Here is a 10,212-nt window from a genome sequence, read left to right on the forward strand (position 1 = left end):
AAAACATCTTAATGGTGGATTTGTCTCAGATTTTGTGTTCTCCAGATGTTAACTGATGGACTGGAGTGGTGTGGATTATTGTGATGTTTTTATCAGCTGTTTGGACTCTCATTCTGACGGCACCCATTCACTGCAGAGGATGTTTTGGTGAGCAAGTGATTCTTCAGATCTGATGAAGAAACAAACTCATCCTTATCTTGGCCGACCTGAGGATGAGCACATTTTCAGCAAATTCATTTTTTTTTGTACAAACAATTCATTTAATAATAATTATTATTCCATTACACACAAACAACCCAGAGTTTCATCAAAAACACACATTTTATTTAATAGCCAACACAGACATTACAAAAGTAGGAAATATTTTAAAATATACCATTTGTAAGCGCCATAATATAAAAGGTTTGATGGTCAGTATGGCACATTGGGCATTTTTAAAATATATATTTGTGAAAAAGATCCAACATTTTTAATAAAAGTAAATAATCATTAAAAAAAAAGTAAAAATTTCAAGTTTTGAAATAAGTTTCTCCGATTACTCACCAAGACAAACTCCTTTTCCAAACCAAATATATACACTAAAAAAAAAAAGAGTGCCGTCAAACCATTAACACATCCAAAATAAAAGTGTGTTTACATAAATGTATGTGTGTATTGTGTATATTTATAATGTATATATAAATACACACACATTCAGTATATATTTTGAAAATATTTACATGTATATATTTATATTATATATAAATATATTTAATATATAAACAAAATTTTTCTTAAATATATACATGCATGTGCTTGCATTTATATATACATAATAAATATACACAATACACACATACATTATGTAAACAAAAACTTTTATTTTGGACGCGATTAATTGCAATTAATCGTTTGACAGCACAAAAAAAACCTTATTTTATTTTTCCCAATTCATTAAAAAAAAATGGCACTGAAATATGTAAAAGCATTGTAAAACGGTGCAATATGCAGTAGATTTATTATGCATAGCTGCTGGAAGTCACTTCTTGGGGCTGAAGTGAGCGAGAGGAGAGCCCTGGACGTACGTGAGAATGGCATTCTGGAGGAAGCTGGCTCTCTGGGCCTCGTCCTCACGGATGCGCTGGATCTCTCCCTCTCTAATGCGCAGTCGCTCCAGCAGAGACGAGATCTCGCTCTCTTTGTCCAGAAGGGCCTCTCTGTGGGTGGTGCTCAGAACTGATCCAAAACACAAACACAATGAGCCTCAGCATCAGGTTACATAACAAACACACAAGCCTTGCATTTAGTCCTCGCATGAATAAATCCTGACATTATTATATGATCAAACTCAAGGTATAAAGAACGGTAATGCGTATGCACCCTTCATCTCTCTCTCCAGAGCAGCGATCTTCTCTTTAAGGCCGGCCTGTGCCGTTCTCTCGGCCTGCAGATGGCCGATTTGCTCTTGGAGCTCCACTCGCACTCGAGTCACTTCTGACACTTTCTCCTGCTCTTTACCGGCAAGCTCCTGCGGCTCAAACACAGCGAGAGCTCAATACATGCATTTATTTATTTATTTATTAACTAAAACCATAAAAACATTTTCATTATATGAAATAATATTTATTATTGAAAAAATAAGTAAAATAAGTAAAATAAAATAAAACTGCTGAGATAGTAATCAAAAAAAATGTAATTTTGGCTTGTGATTCCACCAACATTATAACCAAAATCTGATTGTTGAAATGTTGACAAAAAATACATTAATAATAATAATTTTAATTTCTATGCATTATATAAAATCACATTATAATAAAACACCATTATTTACCCACATACATTTTAATTAAAGTTTTTAATGATGACACTATCCAAACATTTTCAATTCCATGTTTGTAAAATTAGGAAATGTAATGGCAAAATAAATAAAAATGAATCAAAATAAATCCTAGTGCAGTGGTTCTCAACTAAAGGGCTCCAACATTTAGACAAAGCATGCATTTAGATAAGCTAAAATAATTAAATTATAAATAAATAATTGTTATGTTAAATATATGGCCACAGGAATTTTTGTAAATAAAAAATCTTTGTGGGACCTTGGAGTCAAAAACATTGAGAACCAATCAGGGTTATTATAATTAACTAAAACCATAAAAAAACAAAAACAATTTTTAAGTACTTTTTGAAAAAGAAAAAAGGAAAAGGCTAGCTGCCAAGGCAACATTTCTTATTTTCATTTAGTTTAACTTGATGCACTAAAATAACTAAAAACGAAATAAAAATGAATAAAAACTATAGACATTAAAAAATAAACAAATAAATAAAAACTTTAAACTTTGACTAAACTTTAACTGAAATTAAAATGAAAACACTTTATTTTAAGGTGTCCTTGTTACACGTATTAATTGCTATTAATTAATTAATTACAAGTAGCCCTAAACCTAACCCTAATCCTAACCGTATAGTAAGTGCATGTACATGTAGATCATTAACTCTTTCCCCGCCAGCGCTTTTGCTGATTTTCACAAAAATGTAATGGCCCCCAGAATATTTTGTTGTATAAATTTCTGAACATGCAAAACATAAAAATAAAGACCAGACCCCCTACTTTCAAACAAAAGAAATCTGTTTTATTCTAGCTTCAAGCATTGTTTTTTTTAACACTTGAATGTTGGTAGGTTTCATAAAAAACCAACATTTTGAGCACAAAGCTGAGAAAATCAGATTTTTATCAAATACTCCATCTGGATCATATTCAGTAATATTATCAAAGCAAAGATGCAGTAGATGTCTTCCATCAGTCTCCCAAAGCTCACACAGGCCTGTAACACTTTCTGGATCCACATTTCACTCGGTAACATCAGGCAGTTTTCATTTATATGCGTTAGTGTTGATGATTGCATAATTTTTAATTTTCATATTTTTGTTACGGATGCGTAAACGCAGAAAATCGAACCTGATCCAAATTTTTTTTATGACGGACGAAAGTTTTGGAGGCAGTGTGTAAACGTGACCGACACAACGTGAGGTCGTATTTATTTTTATTTTTATTTATTTTTAACGTGCAATAAATTCTGACTCAGTGTGCAATGACCTTTAATATTCCTCAGTACTTAAATGTGTAATTACACTGTAACAAGGACACCTTAAAATAAAGTGTAACCCAAAAAACATATAAACACTAATTCATAAGTCTACTAGAAGAACTCCTGCTGATGCTGAGACACCTGCTGTAACTCGTGGATCCTGCGGCGGAGCGAGTCCGTCTCGATGCTCTGCTGGCCCGCTCTGGCATGCAGCTCCGCGATGGTTTGTTTCTGCTGGGTGCAGTGGTTCTGCGATTCATCTCGAGACTGACGAAGCGCTCGCAGTTTCTCCTCCAGGCTGCTCAGGTGCTGCTGCTGCAGAGGATCGAGCCGCTTCGATCAATAATACTGCAGGTACTGATGTAGTAACAATGCAAAGAGTACGGCGTACCTCCTCCAGTCGCACTTGGGCCCGTACTTTCCCCAGCTCCTCCTCGGCCTGAGCTCTCTCGGTCACCAGAGCCGCTTTCACTCGGCTCAGATCCTGCACACAAGAGCACACGTGATTCTGCATTCTCTCAGGCCTCTTTATGTACTACTGAAAACCAATGATGAGACCAAAGAGAGCAAGGCCGGGGTTGGTTTTCAAATTAAATCAACAGTTCACCCAAAAATGTCATTCTAAACCTGAATGCTGTTTTGTTTTTGTTTTTTTGCAAGGAATGCAAAAGTAGAATTTGGCACGTGACAAGCACATAAAAACCATAAAATGAACTATAAAATGTTGCATATGATTTATCCACTACATTCAAAGTATTTGGATTTTTCTAAATAAAATAAATTAAAACAATAATAATAGCTTTTTACAGGTTATTAACCAAAACTAAAACAATAACATTTGTGTTACTTGTATAAAAAACTTTAACTGAAATAAAATAAAATATTAAAAAAATTAAATACACTACATTTCAGATAATTGCCAAGACAAAATTTCTCATTTTCAGGTAGTACTTGAAAATTGAAAGAAAAACTGGATAGACATATTAAAAAAATTACAATAATGACAAAAACATGCAACAAAATTACTAAAGATTTAACAAAAATGAAAATGAAAGCATAAAATATGAAACTTAAAACTAATTCAAAGTATGAATAAAATGATAATAGTATCTCGATACTAAAATAGCACTGCTATACAGGTTTGGAACAACGTGAGAGTTTTAGTGTTCAAATGTAATATTTGTTGCATCTTGAGGTAATATAATAATCTTGTGTACTTCTTCTAACTGGATCCGCTGTCCCTCCAGTTTAAGGATGCGTTCTTGAAGAGCTCTCTCGCTCTCCTCCTGGTGTCTCGTCAGATGATCCACCTGGAGACCAAGGACATCGAACTTGAATTGAAGCAAAACCTAAAGTTAAACTCTCTGTGCATTTCACATCTTTACCTCCTTCTGTCGTAAACCGTCCATGTCTTCAAGTGCCTGCTTGGATCTTCTCTTCTCCATTTCCAGACGTTCTGATATAAAGAAAACATTCCAAACTCAAGTAGAGTCGAACACCAGAGGGTTTTGCCATATATCTGAGCTGCAGCACCTTCAGCCTGAGCGAGACGCAGCTTTAGCTCCGCAGTGGTGTTTGTGAGCTCCTGCTTCAGCTCGAAGATCTGATCCTGCTGTGTTTTACATCTGCGTTCGGTCTCCTCCAGCTGTGAGCGATAAACACACTGGATAACCTCACACACCTGAGCTGCTCATCATATCGAATGCTTCACCTCTGTACCTTGTTCCTAAGCTGGAGGTTCTTCTCTGACAGACTGTTCACTTCCTTCACGAGCTTTGCTTCCCTCAGAGCCCTATCCTACAAGCCCAAAACATCAGAAATCAGTCACTACGGAGTAATAGAAAGCTAATGCAGTGTTCGAATTGTGTCAAAGCTCTTGGGGGGGGGGTCCCTCTAACCACCTCCTGCTCTTTCTTGATCTCTCTGGACCGTCTGTCTCTGAGCTCGGCTTTCTCCAGTTTAACTCGAGTCAGCAGCTCGCCGACATCATGAGCCTTCTGCTCCGACAGCGCCAGAGCCGCCTCCGTCATCTGCAGTCTGAGCAACAACACAAACACACTCACCTCCACAAAATAGCCCTCCTTCACACCACTGATGCCCCTAAACATTCACGGCACTCTTAAAGGCTGCTTACTTGGCTGTGAGAGAGTTTACAGATGATTTCTGCTCGTTCAGCGCCTCCTGTAGCTGACTGAGACGCATGGAGGAATTTCTACAAGAAACACAAAACCTGTTAGTCGTCTATCATATGCCATCATCAGTCTGTCACTGTTTACTCACCAAAAACTACGAGTGATCTAGACAAAAAAAAGTTCAATCGATTGGCTTAAGAAAGCCTAGCCTGAAAATTTGAATGGATGGATAGAGACAGAACGATAGAGAGAGATAGAACAACAGATATAACAATATAACAATAGAGAGATAGAACGATGGATGGATGGATGGATAGACAGATAGAGTCAGAAGCATTATAATAACTGTTTAAACAGTATTTCAGTAAGCTTTCTCAAGCCAATCTAATCCCGGATTGAGTTTTAGTGGCACTGACCTGCTGCTTTTTCCCATCTCGCCTTTCTGTCGATCAATGGTCTCCATCAGACTCAGGAACTTCAGGACACATGTAGAGAAGGATGTTAGTTATCATGATCAATCCATCCACAGTTTAAGTGAGTAAGCGCAGTCTTGCTCACCTGCCGGCTCTTCTCCTGCTTCAGGAGCTGGATCTCCTTGCTGAGCACCTGAGACCTGCTGCGGCTCTCTCCAAGCATCGACTGTCGCTCTGTGTTGTGGCTCATGGACTGTTCTGGGAATATTTGGATGTGCTTAATACAGGAAAAGCTTGAGTTAGATGCGTGTATCAGCGGATGCTGGCGTGGGCTCACCGATGGCTCGGAGCGTGTCGCTGGGAATGTTGTTTCCAGCCAGCTCTAGTTTGATCAGCGTTCGGTTCTCCTGCATCGCCTCCAGCAGCGACCGGCCGCCCAGCAGCCCCATGTTGTTCCATCTGAGATCTGCACACAAACACATCAGAGACTGCAACATCAAACATGTCTAACAATACTTATTGTAGAGATTCACCAGCAACCAAGACTTCTTAACAGGAAATCATTTTCCATCATCTTTTCCAGGCCAGAAAACATAATTTTAAAATTCCTTAAACTTTTCAGGCTGCAAAAAAATAACTTTATGAATGTAATTTTATTGTATATATTTATAATTAAGTCACATAGACATGCTGTAATGATTTAATTACACATACATAGAGATACATAGACGATCATTCAAAAGTTTGGGGTCGTTTTTTAAAAAGAATGCTTTTATTAATCAAGGATGCATTAAATTGATCAAAAGTGACCGTAGACATTTATAATGTTACAAAAGACTTCTGTTTCTAACAAATGCTGTTTTATTTATTAATATACTTAAGAATCCTGAAATAAAATATATCACCATTTCCACAAAAATATTAACTGTGTTCAACATTGATAATAATCAGAAATGTTTGTTGATCAGTAAATCAGTATATTATTATGATTTCTGAAGATCATGTGACACTGAAGACTGGAGTAATGATGCTGAAAATACAGCTGCAGATCACAGAAATACATTACAGATTAACACATATTACCATAGAAAACAGCTGTTTTAAATTGGAATCATATTTTACCATTTTTACTGTATTTTTCATGAAATAAACAGCCTTGATGAGTAGAAGAGAAAAAAAACATTTTATGTTGAAATTGTGACTTTATAAATTGTAATTCTGACTTTATATCTCACAATTCTGTGAAAAAAGTTAGAATTATTTAATTACAATATTTTTTATTCAGTGGTGAAAACGGGCTTCCATAAATAATTCCCGCAGATTTAATAAACACTGCAGACAACAGCACAGTGCAGGCAGTGAGGTTTAAAGGAAAAGCCTCATGAGCCTCAAACAAAGCTCAGTGCTTGTGGACAGACAGTGAGGGTGGATCTGTTACCCAGCTCTTGCAGAGTGGAGTTTCTCTTCAAAGCCATGCAGAGCTCCGCCGCTCCCTGGTGGTTCATTTGATTATTACGCAGGTCCAGCTGGATGAGAGCAGTGTTGGAGGCCAGACCTTCACAAAACACAGCAAATCCTTCCTCCCACATCCCCAGAGCATTCCACTCCAGCACCAGTCTACAAACAGTTCCACATTAGCAATACTTCCTTGATCGTTTTTACTTTCAAACCCTCAAAGATGGTGGCATTTATTTCATGCAAATATTAAACTGCAGATTAGGCATAGAATCTCTTCTGAAGTGTTATTTAGGTGTCTATACACAGATTGTTGGAGGTGGCAGGAATGCATTTACACAAAAATGACTTAACTTTAATACTACGTGGGTCAGAGCAGGCATCATTTTCTTTTGTTTATGATTTTTTAAAAGCAATTTTAGAGTAATTTTGAATGAAGTTCCCTACATAAAACATACAGTTCCAACACATAAAACAATTTTCGACTAAGATCCCTCACCTGCGCAGCATCTTGTTCCTCACTAATAACTGTCCCAAAGCCTCAGCTCCTGTTCCTCTCATGTTGTTGCCCTGAAAATAAATGATATCTTTAGGAACTGTATTACAGACGGAGTCAAAATAAGTATATATTATAATGCATAACTTCATTTTACCTTCAGATCCAAAACTTTGACTGTGGTGTTTGAGCAAAGCCCATTTAATAGCAGCTTGGCACCTGCAGACGGAACAATGTGAGTGGTTTTGAGCATCAACTACACAAAACTAAAAGATAGTAATAACTTCATAACTTAATCGGCTCATGCAAAGATCAGTATGATAATTATGCCCTCATCTAAAAGATTCATGTTATGTTTTCAGGAACATTTGAGCAAATCTCACAAACCTGGTTAAGAACAAGTCCATATTTCACCCAAAACCAAAGAACTAAGATATTACATTCTGTATGATCTTTAAAAAGTATGTTTATAAATTTCAGATATTGTTAGATTTATAATTAACTGTATTCATTTATTTTGCATTGCATGAGCATACAGTAAATTATTTACTGGTCTCGTCAATATTTGACTTTTTTATGTCAAAGTCTCATTTCTGTGACGCAAAAACTATAAAAGATTTATTGATCATGTTTTGCATTTTACATGTCATAAAATCTTTCCTTTAGACGTTTAATTTTTTACGTTGATTTTACATTGCAACATTATTTTCATAGCAATTATGCATATTTTACCCATAAATTCTCATTTCTGTGATGCAAAGAATTATTTTAAGATTTATTTGTACGTGTTAATATATCTTAAATAACTGCCATAAAACTCTTTGTTATGAAAATAATGTCCTACAAATGGACTTTTTTGTTTATGCAACATTTTGTTTCTTTGGATTTTCTGTGAGCTTCATTTTCATGTTTAGTTAACATTGCAACACTATTTTATTTTCATGTTAATTATGCATATTTTATCCATAAATGCTAATCTGTTTAATGCAGAAATTTGTAAATTATTTATTAATCTTGTAAATATTTGTTTAACGTCCTGAAAAAGAAAAAAAAGATTTCTTACGTAAAAAAAATGGTCCTACAAACCAACTTTCTTTTTGCTGAAAATAATGTCACAATGCAAAAACTGTCCTACAAACAGATGTTTTTGTTTATGCAATAAAAAGTTAATGTTTATTTTACATTTTGATATTATTTTCATGGCAATTATGCACATTTTACTCATAAATTTAATGCAAAAAACAAACAGACCTGTAAAAGATTATTTTATTTTCATGTTAATTATGCATATATTATCCATAAATACTAATTTGTTTAATGCAGAAATTTGTAAATGATTTATTAATCATGTTAATATTTGTTTTTAATGTCCTGACGTAATGTAACAATGTAAAAAAAGTAGTACAACAAACTATGCACATTTTACTCATAAATTCTAGTTTATGTAAAGCAAAAAAAAAAAAAAACTGTAAAAGATTAATTAATCATGTTAATGCCTTACAATCCTACAAACCAAATTCTTTATGCAATTAATTTTTTTTTGTCAATTTGTGTGTGTTTCCTCCGTCCACAGATCCCACCTTCCTCGCTGAGCATGCAGTCGCTGAGGAGGACCTCTGTGAAGACAGTGTCGCTCTGCAGGACTCTTCCCAGCACACTGCAGGAGTCTGTGGTGATGCTCTGACCGCTCAGGTCCAGTCTGCAGCTGCCCGTTACTGCCCTCGAGTCATGCAGCTGAGCCAGCACTGATTCCTGAGTCTCTATTCCTCCCTCTTTACACAGCCTCAGGTACGACCTCCTGAAGTCCTCCATGACCTGCAGAGCAAACTAAACACACTACAGACAAGAAGACAGTGAGGTTTCAAATAGCAAGCACCATCAAAATAGAACGAACGAGAGCCATTACAATCTGTTTCAACAGTGTTTGCCTTGTGTCTGCATGCAAGCATTGCTTAAGATGATCCAGATCAGATGCAGGCACTTCAGTCCGCTCTCAGCTGTATCTGTGTCCACACGGAGCTTTTACATTCATCACAACACACTGCAGAAGATGAGAAATTACTGGAGCAGGAATACAAAAGCTTTATCTTACTTAGTATTTTGTCTTGTTTCTAGTCAAAAAATAAAAACAATCTTAAATTAAGATGCATTTACTAGATAATTTTTTTTTTATGTTTTCCGCTGAAAACAAGACTGAATGTTATTTTGTTAATCTAGTAAATGCATCTTAATTTAAGATCTTTTTTAGATATTTTGACTAGAAACAAGACAAAAATATGAAGTAAAATAATACTCTTTTTGGTGCATAAATTCAACATAAGAGAGCAGTAACTACAAAGTTCTGCTCTACTCACAAAATACATGATTATGAAACAAAAATGGAATATATTTTAATAATGCATTATCTTTTGTGGTCAGAGGGTTAAAAAATAAATAACACTTGTTTTCCTACAATTATTTACAGCTGAAGCTCCGACTGTATTTTGATACTTTACTCGCAGCACTCGGTTTACATTAAATTATAAAATGACAACTAACCTTTTTTTTGTAGCGTTTAAATTCATGGTTTGTGACAGCAGATGTTCTTCAGCCTCTTATCTTCACCATTGTTTCGTTTGACAGTTTAAAGTATCCAGGAAGTAGAACGACTT

The 10,212-nt window shown here is 35.6% G+C and overlaps 1 protein-coding gene across 1 annotated transcript; it reads right to left on the minus strand.

Annotated features, from left to right (window-relative positions):
- Positions 1-842: 842 nt before the first annotated feature.
- Positions 843-10,195, minus strand: LOC306857897 (leucine-rich repeat-containing protein 45-like). Its single transcript, XM_079398165.1, has 19 exons — positions 10,100-10,195; positions 9,490-9,602; positions 9,142-9,397; positions 7,719-7,780; positions 7,565-7,635; positions 7,049-7,227; positions 5,948-6,076; positions 5,756-5,868; positions 5,614-5,672; positions 5,200-5,277; positions 4,967-5,102; positions 4,785-4,862; positions 4,599-4,710; positions 4,451-4,521; positions 4,283-4,375; positions 3,457-3,549; positions 3,207-3,380; positions 1,360-1,507; positions 843-1,215 (listed from the first exon to the last, which is right to left on the minus strand). The coding sequence occupies exons 3-19, from the start codon at positions 9,371-9,373 to the stop codon at positions 1,019-1,021; spliced, it is 2,025 nt and encodes a 674-aa protein (XP_079254291.1). The 5' UTR covers positions 9,374-9,397; positions 9,490-9,602; positions 10,100-10,195; the 3' UTR covers positions 843-1,018.
- Positions 10,196-10,212: the final 17 nt, after the last annotated feature.

Source organism: Barbus barbus, assembly GCF_936440315.1.
Source record: "Barbus barbus genome assembly, chromosome: 38".
In the NCBI taxonomy this organism is placed as follows: Eukaryota; Metazoa; Chordata; class Actinopteri; order Cypriniformes; family Cyprinidae; genus Barbus; species Barbus barbus.

What these genes read in the sequence shown, in the direction of transcription:
- LOC306857897 (XM_079398165.1), bottom strand. Translation starts at nt 9,373, where the DNA reads ATGGAGGACTTCAGGAGGTCGTACCTGAGGCTGTGTAAAGAGGGAGGA. An exon ending in CTCCACTCTGCAAGAGCTGG is followed by an intron (nt 6,077 to 7,048) that starts GTAACAGATCCA and finishes GTTTGTGTGCAG; the next exon opens with ATCTCAGATGGAACAACATG. An exon ending in ACGGTTTACGACAGAAGGAG is followed by an intron (nt 4,376 to 4,450) that starts GTAAAGATGTGA and finishes CTTGGTCTCCAG; the next exon opens with GTGGATCATCTGACGAGACA.